Here is a 25,152-nt window from a genome sequence, read left to right as displayed (position 1 = left end):
CCTCCTTTGGGGAGCCCTCTCTGGGGGAGGAAGGTATACCCCAGCCCCTGGAACAAAGCCAGACATAAAGCCAGAGATTTATACCCACCTGTTGAATAAATGAATGAACAAATCAGTAACTACCCTCAAGCAGGGCCCTCACCAACCCCTCTGCGTGGCCCTCCCACACTCTGTCCCTCCCTCTAGCCCAGCTCTGAACCCCCAGAGCTGCTGGTGTCTGTGTCAGGCTTTTTCTTCCGCGGAATGAGGGCTCCTCTGGGGCTGGGCTTGGGGCCTTTCAGGGTCCCCATTATCGCCGCATGGACAGAGTGGGCTGCAGGGCGGCTTTGCAGCATGACTGATTTGGGAAAAGGCAGTTGATCAAATTGAGCAAGGCTGAGCAGCAGAGAAGCTGTGAGGGGAATGGGTGGGGCTGGGGGCTGGGGTGGACCTTTGGGGTTCACACAGGGTAGTAAGGAGGAAGAGGGGTGCTTTCCAGGAGAGCTGAGAGTAAGAAGATTGTGTGTGTGTGTGTGTGTGTGTGTGTGTGTGTGTGTGTGTGTGTGAGAGAGCGTGCGCGCGCACATGCATGGGTCTCCTTCCTAATGTGTGTCTGAGGTCTGAGGCTGCAAATGCTGTCCCAGGCTCAAGGCCTGGCTGGGCCTGAGCTTTGGGTTTGTGTTTTATATCTTAAGTCCCCATGAAGCTCTGTGCATACGTCTGCAATGGGGCAGGGTGGTTGTGTGCGCCTGAGATTCTTAGGACGTGCCTGGCCTCAGTTTTGGAGGATCTGTGGATCTGTGTTTGTGCCCTGGCTCTGTGTGCGTCCCTGGGCTCTGAGTGTGTGTTGGGAGCGTGGGTGTTCACGAAGCTGGTGTGTCTGTCAGTGTGGGTTCAGCCCACGCCTCACCGCATGGCTGGCCAGAATTTCCAAGGATCTGCGGGTCCCTGGCTGTGTGGGTGGAGGGTGGGCAGGGACCCCGGGAGGCCGGGCTGGGGTGGGGGTAGGGGGGCGGGGGAGCGCAGGGCCGGCCCCGGGGCGGGGCGAGCCGCCCAGGGCTGGGGGCGGGGCGGCCCGGCAGCCTCACTTTGGCGAAGTTGGCGGCGCGGAGGCTGGCCCGGGACGCGCCCGGAGCCCAGGGAAGAAGGGAGGAGGGAGGAGGGAGGGTCGCGGCCGGCCGCCATGGGGCCGGGGACCCGGGGCCGCCGCCGCCGCCGTCGCCCGATGTCGGCGCCGCCACCGCTGCCGCCCGTGCGGGTGCTGCCCCTGTTGCTACTGCTCGCGGGGCCCGGGGCTGCAGGTGAGGGGCTGGGACCTGGTGGTCGGGACTGGGTGGGTGGGTTGGGGGAGGGTAAGAGCAGAGTTTAAGGACCCCCGAGTCTGGGGCTGGAGGGCTGGCCTCGGAGCCAAGGACCAGAGCAGGGGCTGTGAGCACAGGAGTCCGGGGGCTACGTGCCAATCCCGGGGGGGCAGGAACTCAATGGGGGGAGGGGGCAGGGCCCCAGAGGTCCGCAGAATACGGGCCCGGGAGCGATCAGAGTCGGGGGGGGGGTGTGAAGGGACCCAGGAATCAGGGGCTGGGAGCTTGAGGTGCAGGGATCAGGGACGCGAGATCGGGGGGACCAAGGGTCTGGAGCACGCTCCCAATGCACGCCCGTCCGGAGTCCTGGGAAGGTCACGAACTGGAGCCTCAGGACCCCCAGGCTGGGGACCCCTCGCACAAAAGCCCCCCTACACACCCAGGGCCGGCCAGGCGGGGCGGGCGACGGGGAGGGGGGCGCGAAGTTCTCGGAGCTCTGAACTCGGGGAAAACTTCTCAGGCCGGAGCGCGGCAAGACCCGGAGCTGGAGTCGGAGCTGGAGCCACAGCGGCGCCCGCGCCCCTTTCCCCGCCCGCGGCCCCGCTCCCTCCCCCGGCCGCCGGGACCTGGCGGCCCCGGGACCCCGCCCCCGCGAGGGGAGGGAAAAGGAGGGCGGGGGGCGCGAGCCCACGTGCTCCGCTCCTGCGGCCCAGTCCCCGCAGCCCGAGCCCCTCCCCAGCCGGCCCGGGCCCCCTGCCCCTCCCCCTCCCCGCTCTCCCTTCCCCCGCTCGGGACAATGGCCGCGCCGTCTAGACACCCCCTCCCCCCCGGCCGGCCTCGCGCTTTCTTTGCCAGACAAAGCGGGACGGGCGGCGGGGCCTGGGCGGGGGCTGCGGGGGCGCACACCCCCAAGGGAGGCCTGGCCGGCGGAAGAGGGACGCGGGCCGAGCGGCCGGGGTCCGGGGTCCCGGGGAGCCGCGGCGGGGCTCAGCGCCGGGAGGGAAGGGCCTCTACCGCCCAGCCGGGTGCCCAACCGGGCAGGATCGGGCAGGAGCTGCCGCCCCCGCGGGGCCAGCGCGCACACACATGGCCTGTCACACACTCGCAGGCACACACACAGCCCTGGGTCACACATACAGAGATGTAGACGTGCGCACACACACGACATCCGCAGACGTGGATTCGCTGCTCACACACTGACATACAAACTCCTGCAATCACCCATGTTCGTAGGTACCTGTGGATCACCAGCCCCGGGCCTTGCACACGTCGCCTGCACACATTGAGCACATGTAGACACGGATCCAAGATATGCCCACACCCAGTTTATACATGCAGACAGACAGTCACATCCAACCCATACACAGACCCACCTGAGGATCCACAGGTCACACACAGGCGCACAGCTGTATACCCAGATAACTGGTTCACATGCAGGGACCCACAACAGATCCAGCCTGCACATACATGCACAGGCATCTGGACACCCATGGACTTGAAGCACACGCACATGTGGCTCATCATGTGGCCCCTTGGGTGAGTTCACAAGCACCCACCGGCCCCTGTCTGGGTGATAGTGTCCTGTCTCTGCTTGTCCCCTGAGAAAGGAGACACAGGCCATGTTGTCCTATTCTCCAGCTCACCTCGTTCTGTCTCTCCCTCTGTCTTTGTCATCTCTGTCTCCTCTCTGAGGCAGCCTGCTTCTAGTTTCCTTTTTTGTGTCTGTCTGTCTTTCTCTGTCTCCCTCCATCTCTCCTCTCTTTCCATCTATCTGTGACTCGTTCATGTGCACGCGCGCGCGCACACACACACACACACACACACACAGAGGCCCCACACCTGCCGTCACACACAACTCTCCACTAGCTCACACCCAGCCACACCCCAGACCAGTCTGGCGGGACAGTTAGACTGCCACACCTCAGAGGGACATAGCCCTCAAGGATGGGGACGCTGGACAGGGCAGCACATGTCTAGTGCCAGCCGCCCCTCCCTTCAAACCACACCCTGTCCCTGCAACACCCAGTGTCGGCTGTGCAAGGGGTACCTGCTTTGGCCCCTCTCACCAGAGCCCTGTTCAGGTCTGCCCAGCTGGAGTAGATGTCCAACACCGGGGAAAGTAAGAACCATGGCCCCAGGTCTCCTTACCCTGCCCTCTCCATTACCCTGGGATCTGGGCACACAGCCCCAGACCTCCCTTTAACACTCAGCACCCTCACTTCCTGCCTTTGCACCCCCCATTCTGGCAGCTTCCTGAGTCCCCACATCTGGCACGAGTCAGCACCTCCTCCTGCCCGCCCCTGCCTTGTGGTTCCCAGGGCTTGAGCGGGCAGGGACAGCTGCAGCCCCAACAGCTGGGGCTGGGGTGGGGGGCCGTGGGAACTGTGGATGGGGGGGCTCCATGCCCCACAGAGACACCCCCAGCCCGTGGCAGCTGTTGCCTGGGGGAGGGAAAGATGGGCTGTGTCACTCTGAGCTGGGGTTTCTTGGGTGCCTGGCTGACCCCCCACTTTCCTTTGCCTCCCTCCCCCCACCACAGCCCCCCCTTGCCTGGACGGAAGCCCGTGTATGAATGGAGGTCGCTGCACCCAGCTGCCCTCCCGGGAGGCTGCCTGCCTGTGAGTGCCTGGCTCCGAGCCATCAGTGGGTCCTGTGTGGGGAGGTAGTCTGTCTTCTCCTCTGGCCTCTGTGTCCACCATGGGTGTCTCTACCATTTCCTACTTGTGTATGGCTTGGGTAACCTCTTGTTTCCCCACTGGAATCGAGCAGGGTTAAGAACTGAGTAAGGTTAAGAGCAAGGGCTCTGCAGGCCGCCTGGCCTGGGTTCAAATCCCACATCGTGTTGCCCACTGCCTGGGACTCAAACCCTTTAAGCTTCAGTGTCCTTGTCTGGAAAACAGGCACACTAACACCTGCTTCACAGAGTTGTTGGCCGCCTGAGGTCACACGTAAAGCCTCTGATGGAGGTGGTTATTATTCAATTAACAGATCTTCAGGGACCAATCACAGTGGCTTGGCAGTACAGGGTACCCTAACTGGATCCTCCCATATATCAACATTTAGTGGTGGGGGCACAGTGGTGGGGGTCATGGGGGTGCCATGACCTTGGGTTAGTCACTTCTCTCTGAATCTCACTGCATCTGTGAAATACAGGTGCTTCTTCGTGGCTTGTGACCATGAAGGATTTCAAGAATTCGGTTGTTGGATCATACAAGGCAAGGCAGAGGGCTGGGAGGAGCAGAGCAGGGGCTGGGAAAGAACTGAGCAGAGGGAGACAGAGCTCAGTTTGAATTCTGGGCTCCGGGAGGGGCACCTGGGTGGCTCAGTCTGTTAAGCCTCTGACTTTGGCTTAGGTCAGGACCTCCAGGTTCAGGAGTTCAAGCCCTCATCGGGCTTGGTGCTGACAGCTCAGAGTCTGGAGCCTGCCTGCTTGGCATTCTGTGTCTCCCCGCCTCTCTCTCTCTCTCTCTCTCTCTCTCTCTCTCTCTGCTCCTCCCCCACTCGCTTTCTCTCTTTTGTTCTCTCTCGAAAATAAATAAACATCAAAAAATTGAATTATAGACCCGGGGATACCCTGAGCAAGTGCTTTGAACTCCCTGAACCTCAGCTTTTGCATCTGGAAAATGGGGCAGTACTTCCTTCTTTATGAGGTTGATTTTGATGTGATGAACTCAGCATAGTGCTCAGCCTACAGTAAATGCTCCATAAATAATAATGATGATGGTAGGGGCTCAGGAAATAGGTGCCACAGAGGGCAACGTCTCAAGGTTATGGGGGAAATGCTTGATTCCTTTTATAATATCATCATTAGTAATAGCCCGTCACCTAGTAGCCATTATTGATTCATTAACGGATTCATTTATTCAAGAACATGTGTGCCAGGCCCAAGCTGGGTGGTTCTGGGGTGAGTTTAGATCCAGGAGAGCCCCTTTGAAGTTACACACGTACTTTGACTGGAGCCCCACTTGGGCTCACCCAGGTGGGGGCTCAGCGTGGCTGAGCGGGTTCCTCGGGTTGGGAGTCTGCCGTAGTGGGACGTGAGGGAAAAAGTGACCTTATCTGGAGCCACACACCTGGGAGGCGGAGCCGCGGAGCTGAGCGCCTGCGCCGTGGAGCTCCGCACCTGGAATACTGCCGACAGGTGAATGCTGCCGCGGCTGCCCTGCCCCTCAACAGGTGAATCACCGGCTCGCGCGGCCGCCCGGAGCCCGGACTACCCGGGATGGAGCGGGCTCTCCCCGGAGGTGGACCGTGGGAACCACTCCCCACGGCCCCCCAGTCTCTTTCAAGATTCTAAATACTCGTATCTTTTCAGGGACGCCCCCATCTGTCACCCCTCCACGGATCCCCCAAACCTCTTCCTCGAAGTAGCCTCTCAAGCCCTGGTGTCTGTTTCCTAGCCTTCGCCGCACCCCCTTCCCTTCCCCTCCCGCCGACCCCCAACCAAGTCTCCTCTCCCCCCCACCCCCACCCCCCCCCCCCCCCGCCTTGGTTTCCCCCAAAGCCCAGTCAGTGGGGCGGGGCGCGGGCGGAGGCTGGAACCGGCCCGACCGGTCGGCAGGGGAGCGGGGCGCAGAGCGTGGGAACCCGCCCGGGGCGTCGGGAGGGGGCCCGCGCGGCCGCGCCCTGCTTGGCGGTGGGACCCGCAATCCCGGGAGCCCGGCGCGGCGCGCCCCCTCTCGGCGTGCAGTCGTGACCAACGTCCTTGCCCTGAGGGTCTTTGGGGAGGGGTCTGGGAGCCGGGCCCTCCGTCTTGACACCATCGGCACCCCTGCCCTGCCCTGGCCTGTTTCACTGGGGGCCAGGGTGGGGGGAATCTTGTGGGTGACGCTAGGGACTGAGTCAGCTGCCTGAGGCTAGCCCCAAGCGACTGGGACAAGCCAGAGGGAGGGACTGCGCGAGGGGTGGGCAGCGTCGGGGGCGGGGTCTGGGCCTTCTCACCATTCCAACCTTCCCCTCCCCACTCCCCCCACCCCCCCATCCCGCCCCCCTGCCCCTCCTATCCCCGCTTCTCCCCTCCCCGCTCCCCCGCCGGTGTCTCTCTGGAGGTTTCCGGTCTCAAGACCAACCGCCTTATTTCCCTCCTGCTCAAGGTTGCCTTGGTCGGTTTGGGGAAGGGGCTGCAGGCTGAAGGACTCTATCCCAGTAAGAGGGCGGTAGAACTGGTGTCTACCTCCCCCTCCCAATGGCAGGAAGGGTGGAATGTGCCTCCAGGAAAGGCCAGGAGGATGTGGGAGAGTTACGGTCTGTCCACACCGAGCTGTGGCTGTGAGCTGCGTTGTGGTTTAGGGTCTGAATGTTCGCTAGGCCAGTATGTCCAACTGTGTATGTTTCTGCGTGTGTGTGTGTGTGTGTGTGCGCGCGCCTGAGAGGTTGTCTTCTGGAGTCTGAGACCTTGTGTTTCTCTCCGCCTGGAAGGCTCTTCCTCACACAGTACCTTCTGCAGTCTGAAAATATCCTTCTTGCCTTCCCTCTTCACTCATCTCCCTTATCCTGTGTCTTAGTTTCCTGGCTGCCATAACAAACCACCAAAAAGCTGGGTGGTTTGAAACAACAGGAATTTCTTCTCACAGTTTTGGAGGCCAGAAGTCTGAAATCGAGGTGTTGGCAGCCAGTGTGTCCCCAGTGGCTTTGCAGGAGAGTCCTTGCTGGCCTCCTCCACCTTCTAGTGGTTTCAGGTGCTCCTTGGCTAGTGGGTGCAACACTCATATCTGCTTCTGTCTTCAAATGGCCTTTAACGCTTCCTCCCCAATCTCCCTCTGCCAATGGATTTAAGGCCCATTTAGAAAATCCGGGATGATCTCATCTTGATGTCTGTCACTTAGTTACATCCGCAAAGACTCTTTTTTCCAAATAAGGTCAGAGTCACATGCTGTGGGACATGGGCATTTCTTTTCTGGGGCCGTCGCTCAAAGCCCACTAAACTCTTGGTGGCCCTCCCCACCCCATGCCGGCATGTTATATAATTCATTATTTGTGTGTCTTCTCTTTGCCCAACTTGGCTGTGAGGATAAGGGGTGGGGGGGGCGACTTTTCTTGTGTTCGCGACCGCATTCCTTTTGCTAAGAACATAGTAGGTACTCAGTGAATATTTGTTGCATGGATGGATGAGGGTGCCTGTTCGTTGGGCTGTGTGCTTGCGTGTGTGTTTTTTTTTAACGTTTATTTATTTTTGAGAGGGAGAGAGAGCGCGTGCGCGCTCACGTGAGCGCACGAGCAGGGGAGGGGCGGAGAGGGGAAGAGAGAGAATCCCAAGTAGGCTCTGCGGTCAGCACAGCCGGATGCAGGGCTCTATCTCACTAAGCGTGAGATCATGACCTGAGCCGAAATCCACAGTCGATGCTTAACCGGCTGAGCGGCCCAGGCACCCCTGCTTGGTGTTTCTGCTGGTCCTGTGTGTATCTGTGTCTGGGCTTCTCCTGCCCCATACCACCCTAGTACTGCCCGTTACTAAGCTATCTCTGCCCACAGGTGCCCTCCAGGATGGGTGGGTGAGCGGTGCCAGCTGGAGGACCCCTGCCATTCGGGCCCCTGTGCTGGCCGTGGTGTCTGCCAGAGCTCGGTGGTGGCAGGCGCTGCCCGGTTCTCCTGCCGCTGCCCCCGTGGCTTCCGGGGTAAGGGACGGTCTGGGGGAGGGGAGCCCAAGGCAGGCGAGGATGTGCATGGCCCAAGCTCACCCTCTCCTGGTTCCTCTAGGTCCCGACTGCTCCCTGCCGGACCCCTGCCTCAGCAGCCCCTGTGCCCATGGTGCCCGCTGCTCCGTGGGGCCCGATGGCCGCTACCTCTGCTCCTGCCCGCCTGGCTACCAGGGCCGCAGCTGCCGAAGCGATGTGGATGAGTGCCGGGTGGGAGGGCCATGCCGCCACGGTGGCACCTGCCTCAACACGCCTGGTTCCTTCCGCTGCCAGTGCCCAGCTGGCTACATGGGGCCACTGTGTGAGAACACTGCAGTGCCCTGCGCCCCCTCGCCGTGCCGAAACGGGGGCACATGTAGACAGAGTGGCGACCTCACCTACGACTGTGCCTGCCTTCCCGGTGAGGGAGCTGCTCCCTGGGGAGGGCAGCAGGAGTGGACAGACAGCAGGCCAGCCTGGCACTGACCATCTTTGCCTTCTCTTCCTCTGCTAGGGTTCGAGGGCCAGAACTGTGAAGTGAATGTGGATGACTGTCCAGGGCACCGCTGTCTAAATGGGGGCACGTGTGTGGATGGCGTCAACACCTACAACTGCCAGTGCCCTCCTGAGTGGACAGGTGAGCCCCAGGGCCGAGAATAGCCAGGTGGCAGACCTTGGGTGTGCCTGCAGCCCGGTGGCTGGACTGGTGTATCTGTGTGCCACAGGGCAATTCTGCACGGAGGATGTGGATGAATGCCAGCTGCAGCCCAATGCTTGCCACAACGGGGGCACCTGTTTCAACACACTGGGTGGCCACAGCTGTGTGTGTGTCAACGGCTGGACAGGCGAGAGCTGCAGTCAGAATATCGATGACTGTGCCACGGCCGTGTGCTTCCATGGGGCCACCTGCCATGACCGCGTGGCCTCGTTCTACTGTGCCTGCCCCATGGGCAAGACTGGTGAGTGGCTGTTTGCCTTGCAGGCAGCAGGGAGCCAATGATGGTTCCACGGTGGGGGAAAGGATGGAGTCTGACTTGAGCGTTAGGATGATTAGGTTGGAGGCCAGCTATGGGGTGCAGGGTGAGCCTGGAAGAGGCTGGCCTACAGTCCGGGGCAGTAGCCATGGGAATGGAGAGCTATCCCGTGACCGAGGAGAGGGGACCTTTGCAAGTGGCAAAGGGTCAGGGAAGGTGTTTGGGAGGGGGACTTGGGTGTGGAGGGCAGGGCATGTCAGGGAGAGGCTACTGCAGAAGCCAAGGCTTGAGGGTATAGAATCAGAAAAGGAGTCAACAAATTTTAAAACAATATGTGGGTGTTTCCAACTCATTTGCAAACGGTTCAGGAAAAAGATACATAGAGCTTACGGTAGTTGAAGCTAGGTGGTGGGTGTATGAATTAGCTCTTCAGTACATTTGGAAGTTTTCGTTATAAATGATCGGGAAAAATAGCCTAATGAATACCCTGCAGGTTAATAGAAACAAAGCACAAACCAATATGTGGGGGATGTGGGACCTTTGGGCAGAGCTGGAGGGTCCGCCCTTGAACTCTGCCTGCTCCTTTCCAGGGCTTCTCTGTCATCTGGATGACGCCTGTGTCAGCAACCCCTGTCACGAGGATGCTATCTGTGACACGAACCCGGTGAACGGACGGGCCATCTGCACCTGTCCACCAGGCTTCACCGGCGGGGCATGTGACCAGGATGTGGATGAGTGCTCCATTGGTGAGGGGGGCACAGTCTGAGAGTTGGGAGAGAGGGGAGAGGCAGGTCCTTAGCCACCCCCACTCACACTGGCGGTGCCTGCTCTTGCAGGCGCCAACCCGTGTGAGCACCTGGGCCGGTGTGTGAACACACAGGGCTCATTCCTGTGCCAGTGTGGCCGTGGGTACACAGGCCCGCGCTGCGAGACCGACGTCAACGAGTGCCTATCGGGGCCCTGCCGCAACCAGGCCACGTGCCTCGACCGCATAGGCCAGTTCACCTGCATCTGCATGGCAGGTGCGTGGGGGGTGTTGTGGTGGGGGCGGAGCCTGAGGCTGGGGGTGATCGAGGGAAGCCTGCAGACAGCAAGGAGCACCCCCCCACACACACACAGTGACACTGGGTCTGCAATGGGACCCTGAGAGACTGAAGCCTGGAAGGAGGTGGAGGCTGGGCCAGAGCAGAATCTTTGTGCAAGGCTAGGGGTGTGGTCACATGGAGTCCTTAGAACCTCAGATGGGCTGGGAGTGGAGTCTGTGCCATAGGATCCACTGGAGGGTGGGGATGAAATGAGGGCGGGACCAGGGGGTGAGATGAGGGCGGGACCAGGGGCTGGTGTGGGTCCAGGTGGAGCCTGCAGACAGTCTGGGTGGGATTGAGGCCGGGCCCAAGGCTGTGGTGGGCCCTGGGCTGGTGGCTGAGGACCCCGCATAGTCTAAGGACTGCAAAGGGAAGAGGGCGATCTGAAGGCAAGGCCCATGTGGGGTCTCATCATCCTTGGATTGGTTGGAGCCTCAGCTGGGTGAGGGTCCACCATAAGGCCAAAAGCTGAATCTAGGGTTGGGCTGGGGGTCAAGGCCAAGCAAGGCTCAGGGGAACTGTCTAGAGTGGGAGAGGGAACACCTTCCCACTTGCTCTCCCTTTAGGCCAGAGGCTAACCCCTACCGCCCTAATCCCCCTCCTTCACTCCCTAGGCTTTACAGGCACCTATTGTGAGGTGGACGTGGATGAGTGTCAGAGCAGCCCGTGTGTTAATGGCGGGGTCTGCAAGGACAGAGTCAACGGCTTCAGCTGCACCTGCCCCTCGGGTGAGGACCCTGGCCAGGGAGCCTGAAAAAGACAGGTCCCTGCAGAGGCAAAGGCTGAAGGATGGGAGCCTGTAAGCCCATGTTAGTGGGCAGTTATCGTAACAGAAACCACATGCTATGAACACCATTGAAGTCAATTTATTGTTTTATTTTTACAAAAGTTTTATACTTTTGAGAAAATGTTTATTTATTTTTGAAAGAGAGAGAGTGTGAGTAGGGAAGGGGCAGAGAGAGAGAGAGAGAGAGAGAGAGAGAGAGAGAGAGATACAGAATCCAAAGCAGGCTCCAGGCTCGTCAGCGCAGAGCCCAATGCGGGGCTGGAACTCAGGAACCACGAGATCAGGACGTGAGCTGAAGTTCAACGCTTAACCGACTGAGTCACCCAGGCGCCCCTGAAATTAATTTAAAACTAAGTGAACAGTCATCCCACCCGAACAAGGCAGGGTTGGCAACGGGTGACTTCTCTGACCCGGTCTGGGCCTCTGCCCGTCCCATTCCCTACCCTAAGGCTTCAGCGGGGCCATGTGTCAGCTGGATGTGGATGAGTGCGCCAGCACACCTTGTCGGAATGGAGCCAAATGTGTGGACCAGCCCGATGGCTACGAATGTCGCTGCGCAGAGGGTGAGAGAAGGCCATTGATAGGCCAGCAAGAGTCTGGGGGCGGGGCAAGGGAGAGAGAGAGAGAGAGAGAGAGAGAGAGAGCAAATAGCCTTGGGGAAAATTTGGGGGCGGGGCTGCAGCAAGGCAGGACCTCAGTAGAGCCAATGACAGAACCAGGGAGTGGAGCCAATGATGGACCTTAGCAGTGGTAAGGCTAGGGTTGGGGCCAATGGGTCTGGCAGATACTTGGTGCTAAAAGGTAGAGGGGGCGTGTCGCCCCCAAACTCTTCTATCCCCAGGCACTTCCCGTGTGTCCCCATTTCCAGTCCAGAGCGGAGAGTGAGGCGGAACAGGGCTGGTAGTGTAAGGACTGGAGGCAGGGTACAGCCAGGGATGGGATTTATCTGTGGAGGTGTCTTGGTCAGGGGCGTGTCCTGGAGCCTGTCGCTGGAGGGAGTTAGGGGCGGAGCCTGAATTGAGCCCACCTCCTGCTGGTTAGCTGGGCAGGGCGTGAGGTAGAGGTGGGCCAGGATTGGGCCTGAGCCACGGCTGCGGGCAGGACCTTGGCAAGTGGGTGGAGCCTGATCCTCTGTACCCCCCCCCCCAGGTTTCGAAGGCACTCTGTGTGAGCGCAACGTGGATGACTGTTCCCCGGACCCGTGCCACCACGGGCGCTGTGTGGATGGCATCGCCAGCTTCTCCTGCGCCTGTGCCCCGGGATACACAGGCACACGCTGCGAGAGCCAGGTGGACGAGTGCCGCAGCCAGCCCTGCCGCCACGGAGGCAAATGTCTAGACTTGGTGGACAAGTATCTCTGCCGCTGCCCTCCTGGCACCACAGGTGGGGCTGGAGGCGGGGCTAGGGCAGAAACCGTACATCTGGAGGGGCACAGGGAACGGTGCCCCTGGTGGGGCTCAGTGGTGGCCAATCTTGCCATGTTCCCCTTCCCCAGGAGTGAACTGCGAGGTGAACATTGATGATTGTGCCAGCAACCCCTGCACCTTTGGAGTCTGCCGGGATGGCATCAACCGCTATGACTGTGTCTGCCAGCCTGGCTTCACAGGTGGGCAAGTGGCTGCCATGGGAAGGGGGTCTTTTTTTTAATATACAATTTTTAAAACTGTTTTACTTATTTTTGAGAGAGAGAGAGAGAGAGAGAGAGAGAGAGAGAGAGAGAGGCAGAGCATGAGTGGGGGAGGGGCAGAGAGAGAGGGAGACACGGAATCCGAAGCAGGCTCTCCAGGCTCTGAGCTGTCAGCACAGAACCCTATGTGGGGCTTGAACCCACCAACCTAGAGATCATGACCTGAGCTGAAGTCGGACACTTAACCGACTGAGCCACCCAGAAAGGGGGTCTTTTTGGGGCAAAGGTGAAATCACCCTATTTTTTTGCTGAGTTTGCCCCTCTCTTTGCATATGCTTGTCCAATGAGATTGTCCACACTTAGTCCTGAGGCTATGCTCTCTCATTGGCCTGAGGTTGTCCCCGTATCAGCTCAACGTTATCCTGGAACTTAGATGAGGGTGTCTGGACTCAGGGATGGGCGTGTTTCTTCATGGGGCCAAAGTAATCCTTGGTGAAAATGAAGGTGACTTCATTTAAGTTTGCGGATGAGTATGATCTGGGGCAAGGCAGCTCTAGGTTGAGGAGGTGGCTGCCCTAGTTTGTTCAAGAGCTCGTGCACTGTGAAAATGAGATTGTCTTTGCTCAAGGATGTGGCCACGCTAAATGGGGCAAGGTTGTCTTCCCCGTTGGCACCATCGTCCTTGTCCTGGGATGAAGTTGCCTTCGTGCTCTCCAGGGCCCCTTTGCAACGTGGAGATCAACGAGTGTGCGTCCAGCCCGTGTGGTGATGGAGGCTCCTGTGTGGATGGGGAAAATGGCTTCCGCTGCCTCTGCCCACCTGGCTCCCTGCCCCCGCTCTGCCTTCCCACGAGCCATCCCTGTGCCCAAGAACCCTGCAGTCACGGTGTCTGCCACGATGCGCCTGGAGGGTGAGGCCTCTCCCCATCCCCTGGTCCCCTGGGGCCTCCCTGCCCACAGGCATTCCCTGACTGCCTTTCCTTCCAGGTTCCGCTGCATGTGTGAGCCTGGCTGGAGTGGCCCCCGATGCAGCCAGAGCCTTGCTCGAGATGCCTGTGAATCCCAGCCCTGCCGGTCTGGTGGCACCTGCACCAGTGATGGAATCGGCTTCCACTGTACCTGTCCCCCTGGTGTCCAGGGTGTGTGTCCCCCATGTTCCCACCCCAGGCTCTCCCTCCCCCCTTCTTCCTTCTCATTTCCTTCCTGCTGCACTCTCCCTCCTTTACATTTGCCTTTTTTTTTCTTTTCCTCTCCCCCCACCCCCAGGACCTTTGGAGGTGGGTATCAAGGTGGGGACCCTGGGGGGAGATGGGGACAAGGAATCTCTCACGAGTATGTCACTCTGCCTGCCCCCCACAGGCCGTCAGTGTGAGCTGCCATCGCCCTGTACTCCAAACCCCTGTGAGCATGGGGGTCACTGTGAGTCTGCCCCTGGCCAGCTGCCTGTCTGCTCCTGCCCTCCTGGCTGGCAAGGTATACCACCCACTTCCTCCTCCTCCTCCTCCTCCTCCTCCTCCTCCTCCTCTCCTTCACCTCCTCTGCACCCTGCTGCATACTGAGTGGTGCTGGCGACCCAGAGGGAAACTTACAGAAAAAACAGAAGACAGAAAAGACTCGCCGAGCAGAACACAGACAATTGCAGCCCATGTGATCAGTTTTGGAGGAAAGGAAGGGATCTGGGGATGGGGAAGCTAGGGGTCAGGTGGAGGGTTTGGGTGCAGCTCCCTGGAAGGGCTGACCTCAATCAGAATGCATTCATTCACTACCCACTGAAATAAAGGGAAGGGGGAAGACAGTTTGGGAATAGCACGTACAAAACACACAAAGGCTAAGGAGAGCATGGCGTGTTCCTGCCTTCACCCATCTCAGCCTTCAGGTTCCTCCCAAAGGCCAGGTACTCGCAGACCCTACCCTGTACCCTCTAACCCTAGATACTACCTTATTCCCCATCACCAGGCCCACGATGCCAGCAGGATGTGGATGAATGTGCTGGCCCCTCACCCTGTGGCTCCCACGGTACCTGCACCAACCTGGCGGGGAGTTTCAGCTGTACCTGCCACGAGGGGTATAGTGGCCCTTCCTGTGATCAGGACATCGATGACTGTGACCCCAGTGAGTTCAGGGGAGTTCCCGGGGTGGGTGTTGCTCTAGAGAACATGTTCTTTAAGCCCACACGGTGTGCCCAGCACTGTGCTTCCATTTTCTTTCTTTCTTTCTTTTTTTACATTAAAAAATACTTTTTTAAATTTACATTTATTTATTTTTGAGAAGCAGAGGGAGACAAAGCGTGAGCAGGGGAGGGGCAGAGAGAGAAGGAGACAGAGAAGCAGGCTCCAGGCTCTGAACAAGTGGTCAGCGCTGAGCCTGATGCGGGGCTCAAACCCACGAACTGTGAGATCGTGACCTGAGCTGAAGTCGGACTCTCAACTGACTGAGCCACCCAGGCGCCTCTGTGCTTCCATTTTCTCTTCACTGTACTCTTTCCCCGTTTTATGGAAACTGAGGCCCCAGAGAGGTCAAGTGATTTGCCCAAGGTCACGAAGCAAGTAGAGGGATGAGCTGGGATTGGAGCACAGGTCTGTCTGAAGCCTGTAGACTGCCTCTGGCTGCGAACAAGTTAACATTATGCGTTAAGTAGGACATAATAGGCCCCCAGGAAGTCCTCCAGGAGCATTGTCTGATAGACTGACAGTGCAAGTCACATCTATACTTAGAATTTTTCTAGCAGCCACATTGAAAAAGCAACAACAAAAAAATTAAGTTTAATAATATATTTTAATTAAATTAATATATAAAAATGTTATTTATTTTGACATGTAATCAATATAAAATTACTGAGATATGTTTACATTCATCCTTTTTTTAAATAATAAGTCTTCAAAATCAGAAATCCAGTGTGTGTTTTATGGCACATCCCAGTTTGGACTAGGTACATGTTAAGGGCTAAATAGCCACATGTGGCCAATGGCCACTATACTGGCCAGCACTGGTCTGGAGGAGGCCTTCTGTGCTGTGCCCAGGAATTAAATAGACCTAACTAGCAGCGTGTGCTTGGCGGCTCAAAGGGACCTTTTGGTTCCCCTATCCCCTTCCTCCTTGCACATAGGTGGGGTTTCCAGATGAGGGAGAGGATGAAACCACAGAGGGGACAGAATTTGATCCCTCTGACCAAATGTGCCGCTCCCTGTTAAGCCTGGTTTCCTCCTGGTTCCCCTCTATGAAAGGCATGGCTGGGTCAGCTTGGGCTGATGGAGGGGTCAGGTGTATGACCAGGCTTTCTCCCTTCGGACCTTAGACCCCTGCCTGAATGGTGGCTCCTGCCAGGATGGCGTGGGCTCCTTTTCATGCTCCTGCCTCCCTGGCTTTGCTGGTCCCCGCTGTGCCCACGACGTGGATGAGTGTCTGAGCAGCCCCTGTGGCCCCGGCACCTGCGCCGACCACGTGGCCTCCTTTACCTGCACGTGCCCACCTGGATATGGAGGCTTCCGCTGTGAGCAGGACCTACCCGACTGCAGCCCCAGGTGTGTGGGGCCTCTGCTGGGGGCTCAGGGACACCGGCATCGGATGGGGTGTGCAACGCGAGAGGGAATGGGGACAAGAAGGGGGTTCTCGGCTTGGCACCCACTTCACAACTCTGATCCGTGATGGAGCAGTGTTCGGGAAGGGTCAGGGCGTCTGTTTGGAGGTCACCTTAGGGGACGCTGGTCCCCAACAGGGCCAGGCCACGGCGGGGCGGGGCCTCCATGTGGCTCCCACCTTAGCTCTCAAGGACTTGGTGAGTTGGGGCTAAGGGACAGGATCGGGGCGGGACCTCTGCTGGGGCTGCAGCTTCTGCTGGGGGTGGGCCTAGGGGGTCAGGGAGTGTGCCCCGACCCAGGAGGGGCCGAGAAGGCGGGGCCTGCGTGGGGGTGGAGCCTGACCCAGCCTGCGCTTCCCTCCCCCTCCAGCTCCTGCTTCCACGGCGGGACCTGTGTGGACGGCGTGAACTCGTTCAGCTGCCAGTGCCGCCCGGGCTACACGGGCACACACTGCCAACACGAGGCCGACCCCTGCGTCTCTCGGCCCTGCCTGCACGGGGGCGTCTGCACGGCCGCCCGCCCTGGCTTCCGCTGCACCTGTCCGGAGGGCTTCACTGGCGCTCAGTGCCAGGTGGGCGTGGCCACCGGGGACCCGGGGGAGGAATCTGGAGGGGCTGTTCTGGGGTAGGGGTCTGCCGGGACCCTGGAGAAGCTGGGGTTGCGGCTTCCGGGGGGTCGTGGCTGAGAGGCTGAGACTCTGAGAGCTTCTCCTCCAGACGCTGGTAGACTGGTGCAGCCACGCGCCCTGTCAGAACGGGGGTCGCTGTGCCCGGAGCGGGGCCTCCTTCTACTGCCTTTGCCCTCCGGGTTGGAGCGGCCGCGTCTGTGACATCCGGAGTGTGCCCTGCAGGGAGGCCGCAGCCCAGATTGGTGAGGGGGAGCACAGAGGTGGGGTGTGGGGCTCGGGAGGGTGTGCGTGCATATACTTCTTGCTAATGTGAGCCGAACACGGGTATGACAGGGCGTGTGGGCAGCATGGGGTGTGTGGCTGAGCGTTTGTGGATGCGCGACCGTGTGCCAGCTGGCCAGGGCCAGGATGGTGTAGATGCCTCTGTCACCACGAGGTAGCTGGGATGACGTCCGAGATGCTGTGTGTGACTGAGCCGGTGTGGGCAGTTGGGGGGTGGGTGTGTGTTTGTGTGTCCGTGACTGAGACGGTGCCGGTCTGGGCAGATGTGTGACGACACGATGGAATGTGTGTGAGACCCCGGGGACCGAGGCCAGCAGGGGTGTTTGGTGATGCCGTGAGTGATGCAGGCAGGGAGGGGCACGCGTGTGCCTGACACCTCTCCTCTGTGCAGGGGTGCGGCTGGAAGAGCTGTGTCAGACTGGTGGGCAGTGCGTGGACAAGGACAATTCCCACTATTGCGTGTGTCCAGAAGGCCGCACGGGCAGCCACTGTGAGCAGGAGGTGGACCCCTGCTTGGCCCAGCCCTGCCAGCATGGGGGCACCTGCCGCGGCTACATGGGGGGTTATGTGTGCGAGGTAAGGGGCCCCCAGAGTCGAGGAGAGGGGAGCTAGTCGTGCTGGGTGTGTCTGCACACACTTGTGTGTGTCTGTGACCTGGTGTGGGTGTGGCTCTCTCTAGGCAGGTCTGGCTTTTTGCTTTTCTGTCTCTGGGTGTCATCTCGTGGGGCTATTTCTCGGTTGATCTGAGGGACTTTCTGCCCACGGGCTGTCTTTGTCTTCAATTGTGTCCTGGATGTGCCCCGTATCCCTCTGTGTGCCCTGTCTTTTTGGGTGTGAATGCATGTGCTGGTGTCTCTGGGCCCATGTGTCTGGGTGTATGTGGGTGTTTCTCCTGGGTGTCTGTCCTATGCATTTGTGTGGGTGTGTCCCTCTCATTGGGTGTGCCTGTAGCCCTCCGTGTGGGGGTGTCCTCCGTGTCTGAATGTGTTGCCTTGTACTGTGTGCCTGTTTTCTGTTTCCTGCACACCGGACATGCCTCCGTGTGTTGGACACTGTATGTCCTTTTGCACTGCCATCTCCGTGTCTTCCTGGGGATTATCTGTGTCCCCCCGGGCTCAGTGCTGGTCCCCGTCTCACATTGCTGCAGTGTCCAGCTGGCTACACCGGGGACGACTGTGAGGATGATGTGGACGAGTGCGCCTCCCAGCCCTGCCAGAACGGGGGCTTCTGCATTGACCTCGTGGCCCGCTATCTCTGCTCCTGCCCCCCGGGAACGCTGGGTACGCCGGGGCCGGGGTTGGGGGACAGGATGGGAGGCTGGCTCTCCATCCCTTCCTGACGGCTCCCTCATCTTTCCCTCCCCCCAAGGTGTGCTCTGTGAGATTAATGAGGACGACTGTGGCCCAGGCCCACCCCTGGACCAGGGCCCCCGGTGCCTGCACAATGGTACCTGTGTGGACCTCGTGGGTGGCTTCCGCTGCACCTGCCCCCCTGGGTACACTGGCCTGCGCTGTGAGGCGGACATCAATGAGTGTCACCCGGGTGCCTGCCACGATGCACACACCCGGGACTGTCTGCAGGACCCAGGTGGGGGCTTCCGCTGCCTTTGTCGTGTGGGCTTCACAGGTAAGCATGGGAGAGGTGGCTGCCCTGGGATCCGGCCCCTGTTCCTACACTGTGGCTGACCCACCACATCCTGCTTGTCCAGGTCCCCGCTGTCAGACCGTCCTGTCTCCCTGTGAGTCCCAGCCATGCCAGCACGGAGGCCAGTGCCGTCCCAGCCCAGGACCTGGGGGTGTGCTGACATTTACCTGCAGCTGCGTTCCGGTAGGTCCCATCAGTGCCCCTGGGAGAGGAGTGGGAGCGTGGCCACGTTGCAGGACGTGGCTTTAGGGGAGAAGAAGTGGAAGGGAAAGGGGTTCCTGAGAAATACTGAAAATACCTGGAGACTGTGTGTGCGTGTTTTGGGGGATGGCGCCCCAGGCCTCCTGGGGAAGGCGGGGCTTATCTCTGCAAGGTGGGGCCTCCAATGGGCGGGGGAGGGGAGAGGTGTGGAGGGACCTGGGGAGATTGGAGCCTCAACCTTCTCAAGCCCTGACCCCCCATCCTCCTCTCTCTCTCTTCTCCACCCTTCCAAATCCCTCCATCCCCTCCCTTTCCCCTACCCCAGCCGTTCTGGGGTCCGCGTTGCGAGCGGGTGGCGCGCTCCTGCCGGGAGCTGCAGTGCCCGGCGGGCGTCCCGTGCCAGCAGACGGTCCGTGGGCCGCGCTGCGCCTGCCCCCCGGGACTGTCGGGGCCCGCCTGCCGGGGCTCGCGGGGGTCGCCGCCGGGGGCCGCCAACGCCAGCTGCCTGGCCTCCCCCTGCCTCCACGGCGGCTCCTGCGGCCCCGCGCCCCTCGCACCTTTCTTCCGCTGCGCGTGCGCGCCAGGCTGGGACGGACCGCGCTGCGAGGTGCCCGCGGCGGCGCCCGAGGCCCCCGAGGAGCCGCTGTGCCCGAGCGCCGCCTGCGAGGCCAAGAGCGGGGACAAGCGCTGCGACCGCGAGTGCAACAGCCCGGGCTGCGGCTGGGACGGCGGCGACTGCTCGCTGAGCGTGGGCGACCCCTGGCGGCAGTGCGCGGCGCTGCAGTGCTGGCGCCTCTTCAACAACAGCCGCTGCGACCCCGCCTGCAGCTCGCCCGCCTGCCTCTATGACAACTTCGACTGCCGCGCGGGCGGCCGGGAGCGCGCCTGCAAGTGAGCCCCTCCCGTCTGCCACCCGTTCGATCGTTCGCCTCAGTCCGTGTCTTCTCTGTCCCTGAGCCACACCTGCCCATCCACGGGTCCCGCTTCTCTGTCTGTCCATTCCTTTCCCCACCGTCAGTCCGTGTTTAGACTGAGGGACTGTTCATACGTTTGCCCCCTCTGTTTCTTGGTGTATTCTGTCTGCCCAGCCAAGTGCTGTTTGTCTGTCTGTGCATCTCATCTACCCAGCCACGTGCCACTGTGGTCTGTCCCTCTGTCCACACGTGCCATGACCTGTTTGTCCATCTGTGTGTCTGTGCGCCCTTTCTTTCTGCCTTTGCACTCCATCTGTCTCTCCCTGCATCCTTACTGTCCATCTTTGGGCTTCGTTCTGTCCGTCCATGAATTCCTTTCATCCCTCCGTACACCCAAGTGTCTGTCTACGTCTCTTCTGGTCCATCCGTGGACCGCACCTGTCCACCCATCTGTCTATTCTTATGCCAGTCTGTGTGCCTCATCTGTCTGTGCCTCTCCATCCACGCTCATCCCTGTATCTCTTCTGTCTGTCCTTCTGTCCATCCACTCACCATTTTTGCCTCTCTGTATGCCCATTCATCTGTCCATGCCCCTACTGCCTATCCCAGCCCATCCTCTGCCCCTCTCTGTCTATTCATGAACTCTGTCTTTCTGTCTCATTCCATCTGTCCATCCCTGTGCTCTGCCTCTTTTTTTAAGTTTATTTATTTTGAGAGAGAGAGAGAGAGGGCGCTCGTGAGTGGGGGAGGGGCAGAGAGAGAGAGAGAGAGAGAGAGAGAGAGAGAGAGAATCGCAAGCAGGCTCTGCACTGTCGGTGCAGAGCCCGATGTGGGGCTTGAACTCAGGAACCGGATCATGACCTGAGCTGCAATCAAGAGTCAGACCCTTAACCGGCTGAGCCACCCAGGTGCCCCCAACTCGACTTCTTTTGTCCCTCTGTTTGCCTAGAACCCTTCTCTCACTTTTATCTCCCTGGCCTCATTGTCCCCCACTCCCCTCCTCACTCACCCTGGCCTCTGCCATCTCTCAGGTACCCCAGGCTTGGTCCCACCTCAGGGTCTTTGCACTGACCGGCTGTTCTCTCTGCCGGGAATACTCTTCCTTGAGGAAGCCACATGGCTCCTCCCTCATCTCCTTGAAGCTTTCGCTCAACCAGTCGCCCCTTCTCAGGGAGCTCCTCCCTGGCCACCCCACACATCCCCCGCTTCATTTTTCTCCTTAGCGTTTAGTTCCAAAAAGGGCCGTGTGTGTGTGTGTGTGTGTGTGTGTGTGTGTGTGTGTGTTTTACATTTAGCTTTCACTCGTGTACAGTTGGAAGACTGTGTTTTCTGCTCTTTCCATCTCATTTAATGTCTGTCTCTGCCCGCTGGAATGCCTGCTCTCCAGGGGCAAGGGTTTGTGTCCGAGCCACATCCTGGGTGCCTACAGCCATATCCAGCACCCCGCAGGCCTCTGTCAATAGTTATTTATTTATCAACAGTTCGTGAAGGAATGGCTGGATTTGCAGAAAGCCTGGCATGTGCCGGATACATTCTAGTTTTCCCTCTCTCGGCCTCCTCTCGCTGTCCGACCCCCACTCCCGCCCCCCCCCCCCCGCCTCCCGTGTCCGGAGTCCGGGCTCCCTCTGGTGTGTGGTTGGATGACCCCTGACCCCCTCCTCCCCTCCCCCAGCCCCGTGTACGAGAAGTACTGTGCGGACCACTTTGCGGACGGCCGCTGCGACCAGGGCTGCAACACGGAGGAGTGCGGCTGGGACGGGCTGGACTGCGCGGGCGAGGTGCCCGCCCTGCTGGCCCGCGGCGTGCTGGTGCTCACCGTGCTGCTCCCGCCCGAGGAGCTGCTGCGCTCCAGCGCCGACTTCCTGCAGCGGCTGAGCGGCATCCTGCGCACGTCGCTGCGCTTCCGCCTGGACGAACACGGTCAGGCCATGGTCTTCCCGTACCACCGGCCCGGCCCTGGCGCCGAATCCCGGAACCGGCGGGAGCTGGCCCCGGAGGTGATCGGGTGAGTGGCCCCCACGCTTGAGGGAGCCGGCCGCAGGTGCAGACCTAGGGGCGAAGGAGCCGCGTTGATCAGGTCTCGTGTGTTTCACTTCCCTTAACGTGCGTGTTTCACTTCCCTTAACGTGTTCGAGAGTCGTCTTGGGAGAGTGTCCAGCGCGTCTCAACTTCAGCCTGTTGACATTTGGGACTGGATCATCCCTTCTGTCCTTTCTTCCTTTTTTTAACGTTTATTCATTTTTGAGAGACAGAGCACGAGTGGGGGAGGGGCAGAGAGAGAGGCGGAGACGCAAGCTGAAGCAGGTTCCAGGCTCTGAGCTGTCAGCACAGAGCCCAACGCAGGGCTTGAGCCCCGAACCCTGAGGTCTTGACCTGAGCTGAAGTCGGATGCTTAACCAACTGAGCCACCCACGGGCTCCGGGGCTGTGTCATGCTTTGCTGTGGGGGGGTTGTCTGGCGCACTGTAGGATGCTTAGCAGCAGCATGCTTGGTCTCCACCCACCTCATGCAGGTAGCATCCCCTCCCGCCACAAGATGCGACAACCCAAAACACCTCCGGCTACTGGCAAGGGTCCTTGGGGAGCAGAGTGGTTAAGGGCATTCGTACTTTTAGTTTTTTACAAATGGAAATCAGAGAACTTTCCTGATGGTGGCCTGGTAGAGCGGTCAGAAGGGAGGTGTGGCCTCTGAGCTGGGATGGGGCCCCTGACAGAGGAGGGCTGGATTCTAGAGATGGAGGGCAGGGGCTCTGACTGGGTAGGGCTGGAGTAGGGACATGATGTGCTAGTCCCTGGGTGCATTGATGGGGTTACTGGAGGGGTCTCGTCAAGAAAAAGGACACAGGGTGATAAACAGGGGTCACTTTCAGGCTTGCAGAATCTGAGGAGTCTGGGGGTGTCGTGGAGGCCCCCCAGGAGACAGCCAGAGGCTGAAGACGTGGACAAGAAAGACAAAAGGGTGTTGGAGCCCTGGGAGGGACTCAGAGGAGTGGGGGCAGAAGAATGATCTGGGAACAGTGAGATAAAGACTGGTTGAGGGAAATCAGCTCAGGAAGAAGGGGAGTTGGGGCACCTGGGTGGCTCAGTCGGTTAAGCTTCCGACTTTGGCTCGGGTCACGATCTCACAGCTCGTGAGTTCGAGCCCTGAGTCCCTGTGCTGACAGCTCAGAGCCTGGATCCTGCTTCAGATTCTGTGTCTCCCCCTTTCTCTGCCCCTCTCCCACTTGCGCTTTCTCTCTCTCTCTCTCTCTTTCTCTCTCTCTCAAAAAAAAAAAAACATTAGAGAAAATACGTGGAAAATGTTTAAAAAAACAAAGGAGAAGGAGCAGCCAGGGAGATAGGAGGAGAACCAGGCCATGTGGCACTAAGGATCTCAAGGCAAGATGGAGTTTGGAGGGCTGGGTTCCTGGAAGCAGAGCCTGAGGCAGGGATTCAGATATATGTGCCATTCGGAAGGGGCACTCTCAGGAGAGAGGGAAAGAGAGAAGCAGGATGTGGCAGGGAGCAAACGAGGCAGAAGGAGTCTCAGTCCGGCCTCAGGGAGCTCTAGAGCATGACTGGCGCTTCAGAGTCCTTGTGACAGGAGGGCACCTTTGTACCCCCCAAATCAGCCAGTCACCGGCTGAGGGCTGCCCTAAGGGGTGTCCCCTCCCACGTGAAGAGGTCCCCACTTTGCTGAGGGTCATCTGTTAGAAGTCAGCGCTCACAGTAGTTGGGAAACGGACGCACCGGCCTGGTAAAGGAGACTGGCATCCACTGGAGATCTTGATGTGAAAACAGTGCCCAGTGCGCACTGGATTCGTGGCTGGGGGGACACTGGTGGCCACAGCAAGACTGGTTTGGGGTGGGGGCGTGGTGAGGGGGGCCTTGCCAACGTGGTGCGTGGAGACGGCTCTTCTGAGTCCAGGGCATGGGGCTCCGTGCCTGGCCGGCAGCAGGTTGAGCCCCCCCTCCCCCCATCCTTCCCTTGGGTCCCCGAAGCTCTGTGGTGATGCTGGAGATTGACAACCGGCTGTGCCTGCAGTCACCGGAGAATGACCACTGCTTCCCCGACGCCCAGAGTGCGGCCGACTACCTGGGAGCCTTGTCGGCGGTGGAACGCCTTGACTTCCCGTACCCGTTGCGGGCCGTGCGAGGTGAGGCCTGGCCTGGTGGCAGGGTGGGGGGTGTGGGGGGAGGTGGGGTGGCCGGCCCGGGGCTGAAGCCCTCTGCTTCCCACCCCGCAGGGGAGCCGCTGGAGCTGCCGGAGCCGAGCATGCCGCTGCTTCCGCTGCTGGCCGCCAGCGCCGTCTTCCTGCTGGCCATCCTCGTGCTGGGCGTCATGGTGGCCCGGCGCAAGCGTGAGCACAGCACCCTCTGGTTCCCCGAGGGCTTCGCGCTCCACAAGGATGTGGCTGCCGGCCACAAGGGCCGCCGGGAGCCCGTGGGCCAAGACGCGCTGGGCATGAAGTAAGGACCCCGCCCACTCCCGGTGGCTGACTGGGGGTGGGGCTTGGGAGCCCTTGAGCCCACTTTGACCCTACTGACCTCTCATCCCCACCAGACCCTAGCTTCAGACTCCAGCCCAGGCCCCAGTACGCGTCCCCTTGACCACTGACCGACTCCGTGATCCCGGGGGGGGGGCACCCCTGACTTGTGACCCCCTGACCCCCATGTCCTGTGTCTCCGCTCCCCTGACTCGAATCCTGCTCTGACCGCCCCCGACCCTGCCTTGATCCTGGCCTCTCCAATTTCACCAAGATACTCAAGATTTTGTTCCCACGTGACTGCTGGCTTCATGATCCTTATCTGCACCCCGACCCCTCACGGAGCCCTGACCCTATCGTCTATGACCGCCCCCCCCAAATACCACCTCTGGCTCTAACCCACCCTGACCTTTGACCCCACCTCTGACCCTCTGTCCACCCCCAACTCAGTGTTCATTCTCCATGATCCTCAATCCTGGCCTTGGCCCTGGGCCTCGCCTCCAACTCCCTTATCTGTCCCTCAAGACCCCCCAACCCTGCCCTGCCCTAACCCCAGAATGTACCCCTCTCCTGCGACCCCATGACTTCCTGACTCTTCAGTACAACCTACTTAATCCTGGCTGCATCCTTACCTGTGGGGAGGATAACTACATCCTCATGACTCCTGATGTCATCCTGTGTATTCTCTGCTGTATGCCTGTGACCCTCAGCTATCCCACAGCCCACTGTTCTGACCCCTGACCCCGTTCCTGGCCCTTCCCCGATTCCACCTTAAGACCCTGGCTGCCACCAATCATAACCCCTGACTATCCCCCTCAGTGACCTTAACTTCGTCCTGCAGCCTCTCTTTGGACTCTGTATCTTGGACCCCAGAACCCAACCCCAGCTGGCCTCTGGGGGCTTGTCTCTGACCCCACCCCAAATCCTCCTTCCAGGTTGCATGTCTCAGTTGTCTCTTCTCCCCTCCCCCCTTCCCATTGTGCCCACAGGAACATGGCCAAGAGCGAGAGTCTGATGGGGCAGGTGGCCACAGACTGGATGGACACTGAGTGCCCAGAAGCGAAGCGACTGAAG

General features: G+C 59.8%; 1 protein-coding gene across 2 annotated transcripts in view; it reads left to right on the top strand.

The window, feature by feature from the left end:
• The first annotated feature begins 1,082 nt into the window (after nucleotides 1–1,082).
• Nucleotides 1,083–25,152, top strand: part of NOTCH3 (notch receptor 3) — a 35,555-nt gene continuing 11,485 nt past the window's right edge. For both annotated transcript variants that reach the window (XM_047844357.1, XM_047844367.1), the window contains exons 1-28: nucleotides 1,083–1,280; nucleotides 3,820–3,898; nucleotides 7,752–7,894; nucleotides 7,977–8,315; nucleotides 8,409–8,531; nucleotides 8,620–8,853; nucleotides 9,459–9,614; nucleotides 9,705–9,890; nucleotides 10,568–10,681; nucleotides 11,190–11,303; nucleotides 11,890–12,123; nucleotides 12,236–12,346; nucleotides 13,085–13,277; nucleotides 13,354–13,505; nucleotides 13,726–13,839; nucleotides 14,323–14,478; nucleotides 15,662–15,887; nucleotides 16,314–16,515; nucleotides 16,661–16,814; nucleotides 17,246–17,430; nucleotides 18,002–18,134; nucleotides 18,223–18,480; nucleotides 18,563–18,681; nucleotides 19,025–19,590; nucleotides 21,286–21,618; nucleotides 23,594–23,748; nucleotides 23,839–24,061; nucleotides 25,068–25,152. In XM_047844357.1, coding sequence (XP_047700313.1) covers nucleotides 1,163–1,280; nucleotides 3,820–3,898; nucleotides 7,752–7,894; nucleotides 7,977–8,315; nucleotides 8,409–8,531; nucleotides 8,620–8,853; nucleotides 9,459–9,614; nucleotides 9,705–9,890; nucleotides 10,568–10,681; nucleotides 11,190–11,303; nucleotides 11,890–12,123; nucleotides 12,236–12,346; nucleotides 13,085–13,277; nucleotides 13,354–13,505; nucleotides 13,726–13,839; nucleotides 14,323–14,478; nucleotides 15,662–15,887; nucleotides 16,314–16,515; nucleotides 16,661–16,814; nucleotides 17,246–17,430; nucleotides 18,002–18,134; nucleotides 18,223–18,480; nucleotides 18,563–18,681; nucleotides 19,025–19,590; nucleotides 21,286–21,618; nucleotides 23,594–23,748; nucleotides 23,839–24,061; nucleotides 25,068–25,152 — 5,205 coding nt within the window. In that variant the 5' untranslated portion in view covers nucleotides 1,083–1,162. The remainder of the gene's footprint in view (nucleotides 1,281–3,819; nucleotides 3,899–7,751; nucleotides 7,895–7,976; nucleotides 8,316–8,408; nucleotides 8,532–8,619; nucleotides 8,854–9,458; nucleotides 9,615–9,704; nucleotides 9,891–10,567; nucleotides 10,682–11,189; nucleotides 11,304–11,889; nucleotides 12,124–12,235; nucleotides 12,347–13,084; nucleotides 13,278–13,353; nucleotides 13,506–13,725; nucleotides 13,840–14,322; nucleotides 14,479–15,661; nucleotides 15,888–16,313; nucleotides 16,516–16,660; nucleotides 16,815–17,245; nucleotides 17,431–18,001; nucleotides 18,135–18,222; nucleotides 18,481–18,562; nucleotides 18,682–19,024; nucleotides 19,591–21,285; nucleotides 21,619–23,593; nucleotides 23,749–23,838; nucleotides 24,062–25,067) is intronic.

This window comes from Prionailurus viverrinus, chromosome A2 (genome assembly GCF_022837055.1).
Source record: "Prionailurus viverrinus isolate Anna chromosome A2, UM_Priviv_1.0, whole genome shotgun sequence".
Taxonomy (NCBI): Eukaryota; Metazoa; Chordata; class Mammalia; order Carnivora; family Felidae; genus Prionailurus; species Prionailurus viverrinus.
Note: the sequence above shows the minus strand (reverse complement) of the source record. Positions and strands in the feature narration are given on the sequence as shown.